We start from the raw sequence: 20,567 nt of genomic DNA on the forward strand, positions 1-20,567 counted from the left end.
GAGTTGGTATTACACCTCTGCATGTCGGTATTACTCCTCTGGGCATCGGTATTGCTCCACTGGGTGACGTTATTACTCCTCTGGATATCGGTATTACTCCTCTGGGTGTCGATATTATTCCTCTGGTTGTCGGTATTACTCCTCTGGGTGTCGGTATTTCTCCTGTTGGCGACAGTATTGCTCCTCTGGATGGTGGTATTACTTCTCTGGATGTCGGTACTACACCTCTGGCTGACGATATCACTCCTCTGGGTGTCGGTATTGCTCCTCTGGGTGACTGTATTACTCCTCTTCGTGACGGTTTTGCTTCCCTGCTATTCGGTATTATTCCTCTGGATGACAGTATTACTTCTCTGAATGACGGCATCAAACCTCTGGATTTCGGTATTACGCCTCTGAGTGTCGGTATTACACCTCTGGGTGTCGCTATTACTCCTCTGGATCTCGGTATTACTCGTCTTGATGTAGTTACTGCTCCTCAGAATGTTGGTATTGCTCCTCTGGATGTCGATATTGATCCTCTGTGTGTCTGCATTACTCCTCTGGGAGCCGGGTGTGCTCCTCTTGGTGACGGATTTACTCATGTGGATGCCATTATTACTCCTCTGGCTGCCGGTATTGCTCCTCTGGGTGTCAGTATTGCTCCTCTGGATGTAGGTATTACTCCTCTGGGCGATGGCATTACTCATCTGGGTTTTTGTATTACTCCTCTGGTCGACAGTATTACTGCTCTGGTATCGGCATTACTTCTCTGGGTGACGCTATTACTCGTCTGGGTGGCGGTATTGCTCCTATCGGTGTCAGTACTACTTCTCTAGATGCCGATATTAATCTTCTGGCTGTCGGTATTACTCTCTGGGTGACAGTATTATTCCTCTGGGTCTCAGTATTACTCCACTGGGTGACAGTATTACTCCTCTGGGTGAGATTATTACTCCTCAATGTTTCGGTAGTACTGCTCTGGGTGACAATATTACTTCTCTGCGTGACGGGATTACTCCTCTGGCTGTCGGTTTTAATCCTCTCTGTGACAATATTAATCCTCTGGGTGACGGTATGACTCGTCTGGTTATCAGTATTACTCCAATGGCTGACAATATTACTCATCTGGGTGTCGGTATTAACAATCTGGTGTCTGTATTTATCCTCTGGGTGACAGTATTACTCCTATGGGAGTTGGTATTACTCCTCTGCATGTCGGTATTACTCCTCTGGGCATCGGTATTGTTCCACTGGGTGACGTTATTACTCCTCTGGATATCGGTATTACTCCTCTGGGTGTCGATATTATTGCTCTGGTTGTCGGTATTACTCCTCTGGGTGTCGGCATTTCTCCTGTTGGCGACAGTATTGCTCCTCTGGATGGTGGCCTTACTTCTCTGGATGTCGGTATTACCACTCTGGCTGACGATACCACTCCTCTGGGTGTCGGTCTTGCTCCTCTGGGTGACTGTGTTACTTCTCTTCGTGACGGTTTTGCTGCCCTGCTATTCGGTATTATTCCTCTGGATGACAGTATTACTTCTCTGGATGACGGCATCAAACCTCTGGATTTCGGTATTACGCCTCTGAGTGTCGGTATTACACCTCTGGGTGTCGCTATTACTCCTCTGGATCTCGGTATTACTCCTCTCGGTGTAGTTATTGCTTGCTCCTCAGAATGTTGGTATTGCTCCTCTGGATGTCGATATTAATCATCTGTGTGTCTGCATTACTCCTCTGGGTGTCGGTATTAGTCCTCTGGGTGTCGGATTTGCTCCTCTGGGTGACGGTCTTACTCCTGTGGATGTCGGTATTACTCCTCTGGCTGTCGGTATTGCTCCTCTTGGTGTCAGTATTACTCCTCTGGATGTAGGTATTACTCCTCTGGGCGATGGCATTACTCATCTGGGTTCCGGTATTATTCCTCTGGGCCTCGGTATTACACCACCTGTTGGCAGTATTACTCCTCTGGTCACAGTATTAGTCCTCAGTGTGTCGGTAGTACTCACCTGAGTGGCAATATTACTCCTCTGTGTGTCGGGATTACTCCTCTGGCTGTCGGTATTACTTCTCTTTGTGACAATAATACTCTTCTTGGTGACGGTATTACTTCTCTGGTTATCAGTATTATTCCTCTGGCTGACAATATGACTCATCTGGGTGTCTGCATTAATCCTGTGGCGTCTGTATTACTCCTCTGGGTTACAGTATTACTCCTCTGTGTGATGTTATTAATCCTCTTCCTGATGGTTTTACTCCTCTGCGTTTCGGTATTACTCCGCTGGGTGACGGTATTACTTCTCTGGATATCAGTATTACAATTCTGAGTATTGCTATTGCTGCTCTGGATGTTGATATTGCTCCTCTGGGTGTAGGTATTACTCCACTGGGTGATGACATTACTCAGCTGGGTGTTGGTATTGCTCCTCTGGTTGTCGGTATTACTCATCTGGGTGATGGCATTACTCCTCTGGGTATCGGTATTACTACTCTGGGTGAAGGTATTACTCATCTGGGGAATGGTATTGCTTTTCTCGATGTCGGTACTACTCCTCTTGATGTCGATATTACTCCTCTGGCTGTTGGTACTACACTCTGCGTGACAGTATTATTTCTCTTGGTCTCGGTATTACTCCACTGGGTGACAGTATTACTCACCTGGGTGACAGTATTACTCCTCAGTGTGTCGGTAGTACTCCTCTTGGTGACAATATTACTCCTCTGGGTCTCGGGATTACTCTTCTGGCTGTTGGTATTACTCCTCTGGGTGACGGTATTACTCTTCTGGTTATCAGTATTATTCCTCTGGCTGAAAATATTACTCATCTGGGTGTCTGCATTAATCCTCTGGCGTCTGTATTACTCCTCTGGGTTACAGTATTACTCCTCTGTGTGATGGTATTACTCCTCTTCCTGACGGTTTTACTCCCTTGCGTTTCGGTATTACTCCTCTGGGTGACGGTATTACTTCTCTGGATATCGGTATTACTCCTCTGAGTATCGGTATTGCTCTTCTGGATGTTGGTATTGTTCCGCTGGGTGTAGGTATTACTCCACTGGGTGATGACATTACTCATCTGGGTTTCGGTATTACTCCTCTGGTTGACAATATTACCCCTCTGGGTGTTGGTATTGCTCCTCTGGTTGTCGTTATTACTCAGCTGGGTGACGGCATTACTCCTCCGGGCATGGGTATTACTAATCTGGGTGAAGGTATTACTCATCTGCGTCACGGTATTGCTACTCTCAGTGTCGGTACTACTCCTCTTGATGTCGATATTACTCCGCTGGCTGTCGGTATTACTCTCTGCGTGACCGTATTATTCCTCTGGCCCTCGATATTACTCCACTGGGTGACAGTATTACTCCCCTGCGTGACAGTATTACTCCTCAGTGTGTCGGTAGTACTCCTCTGCGTGACAATATTACTCCTCTGGCTGTCGGTTTTAATCCTCTCTGTGACAATATTACTCCTCTGGGTGACGGTATGACTCGTCTGGTTATCAGTATTACTCCAATGGCTGACAATATTACTCATCTACTTGTCGGTATTAACAATCTGGTGTCTTTATTACTCCTCTGGGTGACAGTATTACTCCTATGGGAGTTGGTATTACTCCTCTGCATGTCGGTATTACTCCTCTGGGCATCGGTATTGTTCCACTGGGCGACGTTATTACTCCTCTGGATATCGGTATCACTCCTCTGGGTGTCGATATTATTCCTCTGGTTGTCGGTATTACTCCTCTGGGTGTCGGCATTTCTCCTGTTGGCGACAGTATTGCTCCTCTGGATTGCGGTCTTACTTCTCTGGATGTCGGTATTACCACTCTGGCTGACGATACCACTCCTCTGGGTGTCGGTATTGCTCCTCTGGGTGACTGTGTTACTTCTCTTCGTGACGGTTTTGCTGCCCTGCTATTCGGTATTATTCCTCTGGATGGCAGTATTACTTCTCTGGATGACGGCATCAAACCACTGGATTTCGGTATTACGCCTCTGAGTGTCGGTATTACACCTCTGGGTGTCGCTATTACTCCTCTGGATCTCGGTATTACTCCTCTCGGTGTAGTTATTGCTTGCTCCTCAGAATGTTGGTATTGCTCCTCTGGATGTCGAATTAATCATCTGTGTGTCTGCATTACTCCTCTGGGTGTCGGTATTAGTCCTCTTGGTGTCGGACTTGCTCCTCTGGGTGACGGTCTTACTCCTGTGGATGTCGGTATTACTCCTCTGGCTGTCGGTATTGCTCCTCTGGGTGTCAGTATTACTCCTCTGGATGTAGGTATTACTCCTCTGGGCGATGGCATTACTCATCTGGGTTCCGGTATTATTCCTCTGGGTCTCGGTATTACACCACCTGTTGACAGTATTACTCCTCTGGTCACAGTATTAGTCCTCAGTTTGTCGGTAGTACTCACCTGAGTGGCAATATTACTCCTCTGTGTGTCGGGATTACTCCTCTGGCTGTCGGTATTACTTCTCTTTGTGACAATATTACTCTTCTTGGTGACGGTATTACTTCTCTGGTAATCAGTATTATTCCTCTGGCTGACAATATGACTCATCTGGGTGTCTGCATTAATCCTGTGGCGTCTGTATTACTCCTCTGGGTTACAGTATTACTCCTCTGTGTGATGTTATTAATCCTCTTCCTGATGGTTTTACTCCTCTGCGTTTCGGTATTACTCCTCTGGGTGACGGTATTACTTCTCTGGATATCAGTATTACAATTCTGAGTATTGCTATTGCTGCTCTGGATGTTGATATTGCTCCTCTGGGTGTAGGTATTACTCCACTGGGTGATGACATTACTCAGCTGGGTGTTGGTATTGCTCCTCTGGTTGTCGGTATTACTCATCTGGGTGATGGCATTACTCCTCTGGGTATCGGTATTACTACTCTGGGTGAAGGTATTACTCATCTGGGGAATGGTATTGCTTTTCTCGATGTCGGTACTTCTCCTCTTGATGTCGATATCACTCCTCTGGCTGTCGGTACTACTCTCTGCGTGACGGTATTATTTCTCTTGGTCTCGGTATTACTCCACTGGGTGACAGTATTACTCACCTGGGTGACAGTATTACTCCTCAGTGTGTCGGTAGTACTCCTCTTGGTGACAATATTACTCCTCTGGGTCTCAGGATTACTCTTCTGGCTGTTGGTATTACTCCTCTGGATGACGGTAGTACTCTTCTGGTTATCAGTATTATTCCTCTGGCTGAAAATATTACTCATCTGGGTGTCTGCATTAATCGTCTGGCGTCTGTATTACTCCTCTGGGTTACAGTATTACTCCTCTGTGTGATGGTATTACTCCTCTTCCTGACGGTTTTACTCCCTTGCGTTTCGGTATTACTCCTCTGGGTGACGGTATTACTTCTCTGGATATCGGTATTACTCCTCTGAGTATCGGTATTGCTCTTCTGGATGTTGGTATTGTTCCGCTGGGTTTAGGTATTACTCCACTGGGTGATGACTTTACTCATCTGCGTTTCGGTATTACTCCTCTGGTTGACAATATTACCCCTCTGGGTGTTGGTATTGCTCCTCTGGTTGTCGTTATTACTCACCTGGGTGACGGCATTACTCCTCCGGGTATGGGTATTACTACTCTGGGTGAAGGTATTACTCATCTGCGTCACGGCATTGCTACTCTCAGTGTCGGTACTACTCCTCTTGATGTCGATATTACTCCGCTGGCTGTCGGTATTACTCTCTGCGTGACCGTATTATTCCTATGGCTCTCGATATTACTCCACTGGGTGACAGTATTACTCCCCTGCATGACAGTATTACTCCTCAGTGTGTCGGTAGTACTCCTCTGCGTGACAATATTACTCCTCTGGCTGTCGGTTTTAATCCTCTCTGTGACAATATTACTCCTCTGGGTGACGGTATGACTCGTCTGGTTATCAGTATTACTCCAATGGCTGACAATATTACTCATCTGCGTGTCGGTATTAACAATCTGGTGCCTGTATTACTCCTCTGGGTGACAGTATTACTCCTATGGGAGTTGGGATTACTCCTCTGCATGTCGGTATTACTCCTCTGGGCATCGGTATTGTTCCACTGGATGACGTTATTACTCCTCTGGATATCGATATTACTCCTCTGGGTGTCGATATTATTCCTCTGGTTGTCGGTATCACTCCTCTGGGTGTCGGCATTTCTCCTGTTGGCGACAGTATTGCTCCTCTGGATGGTGGTCTTACTTCTCTGGATGTCGGTATTACCACTCTGGCTGACGATACCACTCCTCTGGGTGTCGGTATTGCTCCTCTGGGTGACTGTGTTACTTCTCTTCGTGACGGTTGTGCTGCCCTGCTATTCGGTATTATTCCTCTGGATGACAGTATTACTTCTCTGGATGACGGCATCAAACCACTGGATTTCGGTATTACGCCTCTGAGTGTCGGTATTACACCTTTGGGTGTCGCTATTACTCATCTGGATCTCGGTATTACTCGTCTTGATGTAGTTGCTGCTCCTCAGAATGTTGGTATTGCTCCCCTGGATGTCGATATTGATCCTCTGTGTGTCTGCATTACTCCTCTGGGAGTCGGGTGTGCTCCTCTTGGTGACGGATTTACTCATGTGGATGCCGTTATTACTCCTCTGGCTGTCGGTATTGCTCCTCTGGGTGTCAGTATTGCTCCTCTGGATGTAGGTATTACTCCTCTGGGCGATGGCATTACTCATCTGGGTTTTGGTATTACTCCTCTGGTCGACAGTATTACTCCTCTGGTATCGGCATTACTTCTCTGGGTGACGCTATTACTCGTCTGGGTGGCGGTATTGCTCCTCTCGGCGTCAGTACTACTTCTCTAGATGCCGATATTAATCTTCTGGCTGTCGGTATTACTCTCTGGGTGACAGTATTATTCCTCTGGGTCTCAGTATTACTCCACTGGGTGACAGTAGTACTCCTCTGGGTGACATTATTACTCCTCAGTGTGTCGGTAGTACTGCTCTGGGTGACAATATTACTTCTCTGGGTGAAGGGATTACTCCTCTGGCTGTCGGTTTTAATCCTCTCTGTGACAATATTACTCCTCTGGGTGACGGTATGACTCGTCTGGTTATCAGTATTACTCCAATGGCTGACAATATTACTATCTGCGTGTCGGTACTAACAATCTGGTGTCTGTATTAATCCTCTGGGTGACAGTATTACTCCTATGGGAGTTGGTATTACTCCTCTGCATGTCGGTATTACTCCTCTGGGCATCGGTATTGTTCCACTGGGTGACGTTATTACTCCTCTGGATATCGGTATTACTCCTCTGGGTGTCGATATTATTCCTCTGGTTGTCGGTATTACTCCTCTGGGTGTCGGCATTTCTCCTGTTGGCGACAGTATTGCTCCTCTGGATGGTGGTCTTACTTCTCTGGATGTCGGTATTACCACTCTGGCTGACGATACCACTCCTCTGGGTGTCGGTATTGCTCCTCTGGGTGACTGTGTTACTTCTCTTCGTGACGGTTTTGCTGCCCTGCTATTCGGTATTATTCCTCTGGATGACAGTATTACTTCTCTGGATGACGGCATCATACCTCTGGATTTCGGTATTACGCCTCTGAGTGTCGGTATTACATCTCTGGGTGTCGCTATTACTCCTCTGGATCTCGGTGTAGTTATTGCTTGCTCCTCAGAATGTTGGTATTGCTCCTCTGGATGTCGATATTAATCATCTGTGTGTCTGCATTACTCCTCTGGGTGTCGGTATTAGTCCTCTGGGTGTCGGATTTGCTCCTCTGGGTGACGGTCTTACTCCTGTGGATGTCGGTATTACTCCTCTGGCTGTCGGTATTGCTCCTCTGGGTGTCAGTATTACTCCTCTGGATGTAGGTATTACTCCTCTGGGCGATGGCATTACTCATCTGGGTTCCGGTATTATTCCTCTGGGTCTCGGTATTACACCACCTGTTGACAGTATTACTCCTCTGGTCACAGTATTAGTCCTCAGTGTGTCGGTAGTACTCACCTGAGTGGCAATATTACTCCTCTGTTTGTCGGGATTACTCCTCTGGCTGTCGGTATTACTTCTCTTTGTGACAATATTACTCTTCTTGGTGACGGTATTACTTATCTGGTTATCAGTAATATTCCTCTGGCTGACAATATGACTCATCTGGGTGTCTGCAATAATCCTGTGGCGTCTGTATTACTCCTCTGGGTTACAGTATTACTCCTCTGTGTGATGTTATTAATCCTCTTCCTGATGGTTTTACTCCTCTGCGTTTCGGTATTACTCCTCTGGGTGACGGTATTACTTCTCTGGTTATCAGTATTACAATTCTGAGTATTGGTATTGCTGCTCTGGATGTTGATATTGCTCCTCTGGGTGTAGGTATTACTCCACTGGGTGATGACATTACTCAGCTGGGTGTTGGTATTGCTCCTCTGGTTGTCGGTATTACTCATCTGGGTGATGGCATTACTCCTCTGGGTATCGGTATTACTACTCTGGGTGAAGGTATTACTCATCTGGGGAATGGTATTGCTTTTCTCGATGTCGGTACTACTCCTCTTGATGTCGATATTACTCCTCTGGCTGTCGGTACTACTCTCTGCGTGACAGTATTATTTCTCTTGGTCTCGGTATTACTCCACTGGGTGACAGTATTACTCACCTGGGTGACAGTATTACTCCTCAGTGTGTCGGTAGTACTCCTCTTGGTGACAATATTACTCCTCTGGGTCTCGGGATTATTCTTCTGGCTGTTGGTATTACTCCTCTGGGTGACGGTATTACTCTTCTGGTTATCAGTATTATTCCTCTGGCTGAAAATATTACTCACCTGGGTGTCTGCATTAATCCTCTGGCGTCTGTATTACTCCTCTGGGTTACAGTATTACTCCTCTGTGTGATGGTATTACTCCTCTTCCTGACGGTTTTACTCCCTTGCGTTTCGGTATTACTCCTCTGGGTGACGGTATTACTTCTCTGGATATCGGTATTACTCCTCTGAGTATCGGTATTGCTCTTCTGGATGTTGGTATTGTTCCGCTGGGTGTAGGTATTACTCCACTGAGTGATGACATTACTCATCTGGGTTTCGGTATTACTCCTCTGGTTGACAATATTACCCCTCTGGGTGTTGGTATTGCTCCTCTGGTTGTCGTTATTACTCACCTGGGTGACGGCATTACTGCTCCGGGTATGGGTATTACTACTCTGGGTGAAGGTATTACTCATCTGCGTCACGGTATTGCTACTCTCAGTGTCGGTACTACTCCTCTTGATGTCGATATTACTCCGCTGGCTGTCGGTATTACTCTCTGCGTGACCGTATTATTCCTCTGGCTCTCGATATTACTCCACTGGGTGACAGTATTACTCCCCTGCGTGACAGTATTACTCCTCAGTGTGTCGGTAGTACTCCTCTGCGTGACAATATTACTCCTCTGGCTGTCGGTTTTAATCCTCTCTGTGACAATATTACTCCTCTGGGTGACGGTATGACTCGTCTGGTTATCAGTATTACTCCAATGGCTGACAATATTACTCATCTGCGTGTCGGTATTAACAATCTGGTGCCTGTATTACTCCTCTGGGTGACAGTATTACTCCTATGGGAGTTGGTATTACTCATCTGCATGTCGGTATTACTCCTCTGGGCATCGGTATTGTTCCACTGGGTGACGTTATTACTCCTCTGGATATCGGTATTACTCCTCTGGGTGTCGATATTATTCCTCTGGTTGTCGGTATCACTCCTCTGGGTGTCGGCATTTCTCCTGTTGGCGAAAGTATTGCTCCTCTGGATGGTGGTCTTACTTCTCTGGATGTCGGTATTACCACTCTGGCTGACGATACCACTCCTCTGGGTGTCGGTATTGCTCCTCTGGGTGACTGTGTTGCTTCTCTTCGTGACGGTTTTGCTGCCCTGCTATTCGGTATTATTCCTCTGGATGACAGTATTACTTCTCTGGATGACGGCATCAAACCACTGGATTTCGGTATTACGCCTCTGAGTGTCGGTATTACACGTCTGGGTGTCGCTATTACTCCTCTGGATCTCGGTATTACTCGTCTTGATGTAGTTACTGCTCCTCAGAATGTTGGTATTGCTCCTCTGGATATCTATATTGATCCTCTGTGTGTCTGCATTACTCCTCTGGGAGTCGGGTGTGCTCCTCTTGGTGACGGATTTACTCATGTGGATGCCGTTATTACTCCTCTGGCTGTCGGCATTGCTCCTCTGGGTGTAAGTATTGCTCCTCTGGATGTAGGTATTACTCCTCTGGGCGATGGCATTACTCATCTGGGTTTTGGTATTACTCCTCTGGTCGACAGTATTACTCCTCTGGTATCGGCATTACTTCTCTGGGTGACGCTATTACTCGTCTGGGTGGCGGTATTGCTCCTCTCGGTGTCAGTACTACTTCTCTAGATGCCTATATTAATCTTCTGGCTGTCGGTATTACTCTCTGGGTGACAGTATTATTCCTCTGGGTCACAGTATTACTCCACTGGGTGACATTATTACTCCTCTGGGTGACATTATTACTCCTCAGTGTGTCGGTAGTACTGCTCTGGGTGACAATATTACTTCTCTGGGTGAAGGGATTACTCCTCTGGCTGTCGGTTTTAATCCTCTCTGTGACAATATTACTCCTCTGGGTGACGGTATGACTCGTCTGGTTATCAGTATTACTCCAATGGCTGACAATATTACTATCTGCGTGTCGGTATTAACAATCTGGTGTCTGTATTAATCCTCTGGGTGACAGTATTACTCCTATGGGAGTTGGTATTACTCCTCTGCATGTCGGTATTACTCCTCTGGGCGTCGGTATTGTTCCACTGGGTGACGTTATTACTCCTCTGGATATCAGTATTACTCCTCTGGGTGTCGATATTATTCCTCTGGTTGTCGGTATTACTCCTCTGGATGTCCGCATTTCTCCTGTTGGCGACAGTATTGCTCCTCTGGATGGTGGTCTTACTTCTCTGGATGTCGGTATTACCACTCTGGCTGACGATACCACTCCTCTGGGTGTCGGTATTGCTCCTCTGGGTGACTGTGTTACTTCTCTTCGTGACGGTTTTGCTGCCCTGCTATTCGGTATTATTCCTCTGGATGACAGTATTACTTCTCTGGATGACGGCATCAAACCTCTGGATTTCGGTATTACGCCTCTGAGTGTCGGTATTACACCTCTGGGTGTCGCTATTACTCCTCTGGATCTCGGTATTACTCCTCTCAGTGTAGTTATTGCTTGCTCCTCAGAATGTTGGTTTTGCTCCTCTGGATGTCGATATTAATCATCTGTGTGTCTGCATTACTCCTATGGGTGTCGGTATTAGTCCTCTGGGTGTCGGATTTGCTCCTCTGGGTGACGGTCTTACTCCTGTGGATGTCGGTATTACTCCTCCGGCCGTCGGTATTGCTCCTCTGGGTGTCAGTATTACTCCTCTGGATGTAGGTATTACTCCTCTGGGCGATGGCATTACTCATCTGGGTTCCGGTATTATTCCTCTGGGTCTCGGTATTACACCACCTGTTGACAGTATTACTCCTCTGGTCACAGTATTAGTCCTCAGTTTGTCGGTAGTACTCACCTGAGTGGCAATATTACTCCTCTGTGTGTCGGGATTACTCCTCTGGCTGTCGGTATTACTTCTCTTTGTGACAATATTACTCTTCTTGGTGACGGTATTACTTCTCTGGTTATCAGTATTATTCCTCTGGCTGACAATATGACTCATCTGGGTGTCTGCATTAATCCTGTGGCGTCTCTATTACTCCTCTGGGTTACAGTATTACTCCTCTGTGTGATGTTATTAATCCTCTTCCTGATGGTTTTACTCCTCTGCGTTTCGGTATTACTCCTCTGGGTGACGGTATTACTTCTCTGGATATCAGTATTACAATTCTGAGTATTGGTATTGCTGCTCTGGATGTTGATATTGCTCCTCTGGGTGTAGGTATTACTCCACTGGGTGATGCCATTACTCAGCTGGGTGTTGGTATTGCTCCTCTGGTTGTCGGTATTACTCATCTGGGTGATGGCATTACTCCTCTGGGTATCGGTATTACTACTCTGGGTGAAGGTATTACTCATCTGGGGAATGGTATTGCTTTTCTCGATGTCGGTACTACTCCTCTTGATGTCGATATTACTCCTCTGGCTGTCGGTACTACTCTCTGCGTGACAGTATTATTTCTCTTGGTCTCGGTATTACTCCACTGGGTGACAGTATTACTCACCTGGGTGACAGTATTACTCCTCAGTGTGTCGGTAGTACTCCTCTTGGTGACAATATTACTCCTCTGGGTCTCGGGATTACTCTTCTGGCTGTTGGTATTACTCCTCTGGGTGACGGTATTACTCTTCTGGTTATCAGTATTATTCCTCTGGCTGAAAATATTACTCACCTGGGTGTCTGCATTAATCCTCTGGCGGCTATATTACTCCTCTGGGTTACAGTATTACTCCTCTGTGTGATGGTATTACTCCTCTTCCTGACGGTTTTACTCCCTTGCGTTTCGGTATTACTCCTCTGGGTGACGGTATTACTTCTCTGGATATCGGTATTACTCCTCTGAGTATCGGTATTGCTCTTCTGGATGTTGGTATTGTTCCGCTGGGTGTAGGTATTACTCCACTGGGTGATGACATTACTCATCTGGGTTTCGGTATTACTCCTCTGGTTGACAATATTACCCCTCTGGGTGTTGGTATTGCTCCTCTGGTTGTCGTTATTACTCACCTGGGTGACGGCATTACTCCTCCGGGTATGGGTATTACTACTCTGGGTGAAGGTATTACTCATCTGCGTCACGGTATTGCTACTCTCAGTGTCGGTACTACTCCTCTTGATGTCGATATTACTCCGCTGGCTGTCGGTATTACTCTCTGCGTGACCGTATTATTCCTCTGGCTCTCGATATTACTCCACTGGGTGACAGTATTACTCCCCTGCGTGACAGTATTACTCCTCAGTGTGTCGGTAGTACTCCTCTGCGTGACAATATTACTCCTCTGGCTGTCGGTTTTAATCCTCTCTGTGACAATATTGCTCCTCTGGGTGACGGTATGACTCGTCTGGTTATCAGTATTACTCCAATGGCTGACAATATTACTCATCTGCGTGTCGGTATTAACAATCTGGTGTCTGTATTACTCCTCTGGGTGACAGTATTACTCCTATGGGAGTTGGTATTACTCCTCTGCATGTCGGTATTAATCCTCTGGCCATCGGTATTGTTCCACTGGGTGACGTTATTACTCCTCTGGATATCGGTATTACTCCTCTGGGTGTCGATATTATTCCTCTGGTTGTCGGTATCACTCCTCTGGGTGTCGGCATTTCTCCTGTTGGCGACAGTATTGCTTCTCTGGATGGTGGTCTTACTTCTCTGGATGTCGGTATTACCACTCTGGTTGACAATATTACCCCTCTGGGTGTTGGTATTGCTCCTCTGGTTGTCGTTATTACTCACCTGGGTGACGGCATTACTCCTCCGGGTATGGGTATTACTACTCTGGGTGAAGGTATTACTCATCTGCGTCACGGTATTGCTACTCTCAGTGTCGGTACTACTCCTCTTGATGTCGATATTACTCCGCTGGCTGTCGGTATTACTCTCTGCGTGACCGTATTATTCCTCTGGCTCTCGATATTACTCCACTGGGTGACAGTATTACTCCCCTGCGTGACAGTATTACTCCTCAGTGTGTCGGTAGTACTCCTCTGCGTGACAATATTACTCCTCTGGCTGTCGGTTTTAATCCTCTCTGTAACAATATTGCTCCTCTGGGTGACGGTATGACTCGTCTGGTTATCAGTATTACTCCAATGGCTGACAATATTACTCATCTGCGTGTCGGTTTTAACAATCTGGTGTCTGTATTACTCCTCTGGGTGACAGTATTACTCCTATGGGAGTTGGTATTACTCCTCTGCATGTCGGTATTAATCCTCTGGCCATCGGTATTGTTCCACTGGGTGACGTTATTACTCCTCTGGATATCGGTATTACTCCTCTGGGTGTCGATATTATTCCTCTGGTTGTCGGTATCACTCCTCTGGGTGTCGGCATTTCTCATGTTGGCGACAGTATTGCTCCTCTGGATGGTGGTCTTACTTCTCTGGATGTCGGTATTACCACTCTGGCTGACGATACCACTCCTCTGGGTGTCGGTATTGCTCCTCTGGGTGACTGTGTTACTTCTCTTCGTGACGGTTTTGCTGCCCTGCTATTCGGTATTACTTCTCTGGATGACGGCATCAAACCACTGGATTTCGGTATTACGCCTCTGAGTGTCGGTATTACACCTCTGGGTGCCGCTATTACTCCTCTGGATCTCGGTATTACTCCTCTCGGTGTAGTTATTGCTTGCTCCTCAGAATTTTGGTATTGCTCCTCTGGATGTCGATATTAATCATCTGTGTGTCTGCATTACTCCTCTGGTTGTCGGTATTAGTCATCTGGGTGTCGGATTTGCTCCTCTGGGTGACGGTCTTACTCCTGTGGATGTCGGTATTACTCCTCTGGCTGTCGGTATTGCTCCTCTGGGTGTCAGTATTACTCCTCTGGATGTAGGTATTACCCTTCTGGGCGATGGCATTACTCATCTGGGTTCCGGTATTATTCCTCTGGGTCTCGGTATTACACCACCTGTTGACAGTATTACTCCTCTGGTCACAGTATTAGTCCTCAGTGTGTCGGTAGTACTCACCTGAGTGGCAATATTACTCCTCTGTGTGTCGGGATTACTCCTCTGGCTGTCGGTATTACTTCTCTTTATGACAATATTACTCTTCTTGGTGACGGTATTACTTCTCTGGTTATCAGTATTATTCCTCTGGCTGACAATATGACTCATCTGGGTGTCTGCATTAATCCTGTGGCGTCTGTATTACTCCTCTGGGTTACAGTATTACTCCTCTGTGTGATGTTATTAATCCTCTTCCTGATGGTTTTACTCCTCTGCGTTTCGGTATTACTCCTCTGGGTGACGGTATTACTTCTCTGGATATCAGTATTACAATTCTGAGTATTGGTATTGCTGCTCTGGATGTTGATATTGCTCCTCTGGGTGTAGGTATTACTCCACTGGGTGATGACATTACTCAGCTGGGTGTTGGTATTGCTCCTCTTGTTGTCGGTATTACTCATCTGGGTGATGGCATTACTCCTCTGGGTATCGGTATTACTACTCTGGGTGAAGGTATTACTCATCTGGGAAATGGTATTGCTTTTCCCGATGTCGGTACTACTCCTCTTGATATCGATATTACTCCTCTGGCTGTCGGTACTACTCTCTGCGTGAAAGTATTATTTCTCTTGGTCTCGGTATTACTCCACTGGGTGACAGTATTACTCACCTGGGTGACAGTATTACTCCTCAGTGTGTCGGTAGTACTCTTCTTGGTGACAATATTACTCCTCTGGGTCTCGGGATTACTCTTCTGGCTGTTGGTATTACTCCTCTGGGTGACGGTATTAATCTTCTGGTTATCAGTATTATTCCTCTGGCTGAAAATATTACTCATCTTGGTGTCTGCATTAATCCTTTGGCGTCTGTATTACTCCTCTGGGTTACAGTATTACTCCTCTGTGTGATGGTATTACTCCTCTTCCTGACGGTTTTACTCCCTTGCGTTTCGGTATTACTCCTCTGGGTGACGGTATTACTTCTCTGGATATCGGTATTACTCCTCTGAGTATCGGTATTGCTCTTCTGGATGTTGGTATTGTTCCGCTGGGTGTAGGTATTACTCCACTGGGTGTTGACATTACTCATCTGGGTTTCGGTATTACTCCTCTGGTTGACAATATTACCCCTCTGCATGTTGGTATTGCTCCTCTGGTTGTCGTTATTACTCACCTGGGTGACGGCATTACTCCTCCGGGTATGGGTATTACTACTCTGGGTGAAGGTATTACTCATCTGTGTCACGGTATTGCTACTCTCAGTGTCGGTACTACTCCTCTTGATGTCGATATTACTCCGCTGGCTGTCGGTATTACTCTCTGCGTGACCGTATTATTCCTCTGGCTCTCGATATTACTCCACTGGGTGACAGTATTACTCCCCTGCGTGACAGTATTACTCCTCAGTGTGTCGGTAGTACTCCTCTGCGTGACAATATTACTCCTCTGGGTGTCGGGATTACTCTTTTGGCTGTCGATATTACTCCTCTGGGCGGAAATTCTACTCCTCTGGGTGACGGTATTACTCCTCTGGTTATCAGTATTACTCGTCTGGCTGACAATATTACTCATCTGGGTGTCGGTATTAATCATCTGGTGTCTGTATTTCTCATCTGGGTGACAGTATTACTCCTCTGTGTGATGGTATTACTCCTCTGGTTGACAGTATTACTCCTCTTGGTCACAGTATTTGTCCTCAGTGTGTCGGTAATACTCATCTGCGTGGCAATATTACTCCTCTGGGTTTCGGGATTACTCCTCTGGCTGTCGGTATTACTTCTCTGGGTGACAATATTACTATTCTGTGTGACGGCATTACTCCTCTGGTTATCAGTATTATTGCTCTGGCTGACAATATTTACTCATCTGGGTGTCTGTATTAATCATGTGGTGTCTGTATTACTCCTCTGGGTGACAGTTTTACTCCTCTGTGTGATGGCATTACTCCTCTTCTTGACGGTTTTACTCCCCTGCGTTTCGTTATTACTCTTCTGGGTGATGGTATTAAACCTCTGGAAATCGGTATTACTCGTCTGGGTGTTAGTGTTGCTCCTATGGGTGTCGGTATTGCTCCTCTGGATGTAGGTATTACTCATCTGGATGACAACATTACTGATCTGGTTGTCGGTATTACGCCTCTGGTTACAGTATTAATCCTCTGGGTGTTGGTATTGCTCCTCTGGTTGTCGGTATTACTCTTCTGGGTGACGGCATTACTCCTCTGGGTATCGGTATTACTTATCTGGGTGACGGTATTACTCGTCTGGGTGGCGGTATTGTTCCTCTCTGTGTCGGTACTACTCCTCTAGATGTCGATATTACTCTTCTGGCTGTTGGTATTAGTCTCTGAGTGACAGTATTATTCCTCTGGGTGACAGTATTATTCCTCTGTGTGACAGTATTACTACTCAGTGTGTCGGTAGTACTGCTCTGGGAGTCAATATTACTCCTCTGGGTGACGGGATTACTCCTCCGGCTCTCGATGTTACTCCTCTGAGTGTCGGTATTACTCCTCTGGTTTTAGGTATTACCCCTCTGGGTGCCAGTATTTCTCATGTTGGCGACAGTATTGCTCCTCTGGATGGTGGTATTACTTCTCTGGATGTCGGTATTAATCTTCTGGGTGTCGGGTTTGGTCCTCTGGGTGAGGCGTTTACTCCTGTGGATGTCGGTATTACTCCTCTGGCTGTCGGTTTTGCTGCTCTGGGTGTCAGTATTGCTCCTCTGGATGTAGGTATTACTCCTCTTTGCGATGGCATTATTCATCTGGGTTGCGGTATTACTCCTCTGGTCGACAGTATTGCTCCTCTGGGTGTTGGTATTGCTCCTCTGGGTGTCGGGATTACTCATCTGGATGACGGCATTACTCCTCTGGGAATCGCTATTACTCCAATGCGTGACAGCATTATTCCTCTTGCTGACGGCATTGCTCCTCTCAGTGTCGGTACTACTCCTCTGGGTGTCGGGATTACTCCTCTGGCTGTAGGTATTACTCCTCTAGGTGACAATATTACTCCTCTGGGTGACGGTATTACTCCTCTGGTTATCAGTATTATTCCCCTGGATGACTATATTAGTTATTTGGGTATCTGTATTAATCCTGTGGCGTCTGTATTACTCTGGGTTACAGTATTACTCCACTGTTCGATGGTATTACTCTTCTTCGTGACGGTTTTACTCCCCTACGTTTCGGTATTACTTTTCTGGGTGACGGTATTACTCCTCTGGATACCGGTATTACTCCTCTGGGTATCGGTATTGTTCCTCTGGGTGTTGGTATTGCTATTCTGGGTGTAGGTATTACTTCTCTTGGTGACGACATTACTCATCTGGGTTTCGGTATTACTCCTCTGGTTGACAGTATTACTCCTCTGTGAGACGGTATTACTCCTCTGGGTGAAGGTATCGCTCCTCTCGGTGTCGGTGCTTCTCCTCTAGATTTCGATATTACTCCTCTGGCTGTCGGTAGTACTCTCTGGGTTACAGTATTACTCCACTGTTCGATGGTATTACTCTTCTTCGTGACGGTTTTACTCCCCTACGTTTCGGTATTACTTTTCTGGGTGACGGTATTACTCCTCTGGATACCGGTATTACTCCTCTGGGTATCGGTATTGTTCCTCTGGGTGTTGGTATTGCTCTTCTGGGTGTAGGTATTACTTCTCTTGTTGACGACATTACTCATCTGGGTTTCGGTATTACTCCTCTGGTTGACATTATTACTCCTCTGGGAGACGGTATTACTCCTCTGGGTGAAGGTATTGCTCCTCTCGGTGTCGGTGCTTCTCCTCTAGATTTCGATATTACTCCTCTGGCTGTCGGTATTACTCCACTGGGTGACAGTATTACACCCCTGGATGACAGTATTAATCCTCAGTGTGTCGGTAATACTCCTCTGGGTGACAATATTACTCCTCTGGGTGTTGGGATTGCTCCTCTGGCTGTCGGTATTCCTCGTCTGGGTGACAATATTACTCCTCTGGGTGACGATATTATTCCTCTGGTGTCTGTATTAATCCTCTGCGTGGCAGTATTACGCCTCTGCGTGAGGGTATTACTCCTCTGGGTGACGGCATTTCTCCCCTGGATATCGGTATTACTCATCTGGGTATCAGTATTGCTACTCTGGGTGTTGGTATTGCTCCTTTGTGTGAAGGTATTACTCCCCCGGGTGACGACATTACTCGTCTTGGTTTCGGTATTACTCCTCTGGTTGACAGTATTACTCCTCTGGGTGTTGTTATAGTTCCTCTGGTTGTCGGTATTACTGATCTGGGTGACGTCATTACTCATCTGGGTATCGGTATTACTCCTCTGGGTGACGGCCTTACTCCTCTGGGTGACGGTATTGCCCTCTCGATGTTGGCACTAATCCTCTATATGTCGATATCACTCCTCTGGCTGCCGGTATTACTCCACTGGGTGACAGTATTATTCCTCTGGCTCTCGGTATTACTCCACTGAGTGACAGTATTACTCATCTGGGTGACAGTATTACTCCTCTGGATGTCGGTATTACTCCTCTGTGTGTCGGTATTTCTCCTCTTGTTGACAGTATTGCTCCTCTGGATAGTGGTATTACTTCTGTGGATGTCGGCATTACTCCTCTGGGTGACGGTATCACTCCTCTGGGTGTCGGTATTGCTCCTCTGGCTGACAGTATTATTCCCCTTCGTGACGTTTGTGCTCCACTGCTCTTCGGTATTATTCATCTGGGTGACAGTATTACTTGTCTGGGTGACGGCTTCACCCCTCTGGATTTCGGTATTACGCCTCCGGGTGTCGGTATTACTCATCTGGGTGTCGGTATTACTCCTACCGATGTCGGTATTACTCCTCTCCGTGTCGTTATTGCACCTTCGTGTGTCGGTATCGCTCCTCTGGATGTCGATATTAATCCTCTGTGTGTCTGTATTACTCCTCTGGGTGTCGGTATTAATCCTCCGGGTGTCGGTTTTGGTCCTCTGGATGAGGCTTTTACTCCTGTGGATGTCGGTATTACTTCTCTGGCTGTCGGTCTTGCTGCTCTTGGTGTCAGTATTGCTCCTCTGGATGTAGGTATTACTTCTCTTTGCGATGGCATTATTCATCAGGGTTTCGGTATTACTCCTCTGGTCGACAGCATTGCTCCTCTGGTTGTTGGTATTGCTCCTCTGGGTGTCGGGATTACTCATCTGGGTGACGGCATTACTCCTCTGGGAATCGCTATTACTCCAATGCATGACAGCATTATTCCACTTGCTGACGGCATTGCCCCTCTCAGTGTCGGTACTACTCCTCTGGGTGTCGGGATTACTCCTTTGGCTGTCGGTATTACTCCTGTAGGTGACAATATTACTCCTCTGGGTGGCGGTATTACTCCTCTGGTTATCAGTATTGTTCCCCTGGATGACTATATTAGTCATTTGGGTGTCTGTATTAATCCTGTGGCGTCTGTATTAATCTGGATTACAGTATTACTCCACTGTTCGATGGTATTACTCTTCTTCGTGACGGTTTTACTCCCCTACGTTTCGGTATTACTTTTCTGGGTGACGGCATTACTCCTCTGGATACCGGTATTACTCCTCTGGCTATCGATATTGTTCCTCTGGGTGTTGGTATTGCTCTTCTGGGTGTAGGTATTACTTCTCTGGGTGACCACATTACTCATCTGGGTTTCTGTATTACTCCTCTGGTTGACAGTATTACTCCTCTGGGTGACGACACTACTCATCTGGGTTTCGGTATTACTCCTCTGGTTGACAGTATTACTCCTCTGGGAGACGGTATTACTTCTCAGGGTGAAGGTATTGCTCCTCTCGGTGTCGGTACTTCTCCTCTAGATTTCGATATTACTCCTCTGGCTGTCGGTAGTACTCTCCGGTTGACAGTATTATTCCTTTGGGTCTCGGTATTACTCCACT

The 20,567-nt window shown here is 46.7% G+C and overlaps 1 protein-coding gene across 1 annotated transcript; it reads right to left on the minus strand.

The window, feature by feature from the left end:
- Positions 1-17,181: 17,181 nt before the first annotated feature.
- LOC139269192 (uncharacterized) lies at positions 17,182-20,066 on the minus strand. The gene is made up of 2 exons (XM_070888284.1): positions 19,320-20,066; positions 17,182-17,658 (listed from the first exon to the last, which is right to left on the minus strand). The coding sequence occupies exons 1-2, from the start codon at positions 20,064-20,066 to the stop codon at positions 17,182-17,184; spliced, it is 1,224 nt and encodes a 407-aa protein (XP_070744385.1).
- Positions 20,067-20,567: the final 501 nt, after the last annotated feature.

The sequence above is a fragment of the Pristiophorus japonicus genome, chromosome 8, assembly GCF_044704955.1.
Source record: "Pristiophorus japonicus isolate sPriJap1 chromosome 8, sPriJap1.hap1, whole genome shotgun sequence".
Taxonomy (NCBI): domain Eukaryota; kingdom Metazoa; phylum Chordata; class Chondrichthyes; family Pristiophoridae; genus Pristiophorus; species Pristiophorus japonicus.

Excerpts from the sequence above, each read along its gene's own strand:
- LOC139269192 (XM_070888284.1), bottom strand. The coding sequence starts at position 20,066 with ATGACTAATATAGTCATCCAGGGGAACAATACTGATAACCAGAGGAGT. Across the intron at positions 17,659-19,319 it reads TCACGAAGGGGAATAATACT|AGGAGTAATACCTACAGCCA; the intron begins GTCAGCCAGAGG and ends ATTGTCACCTAG.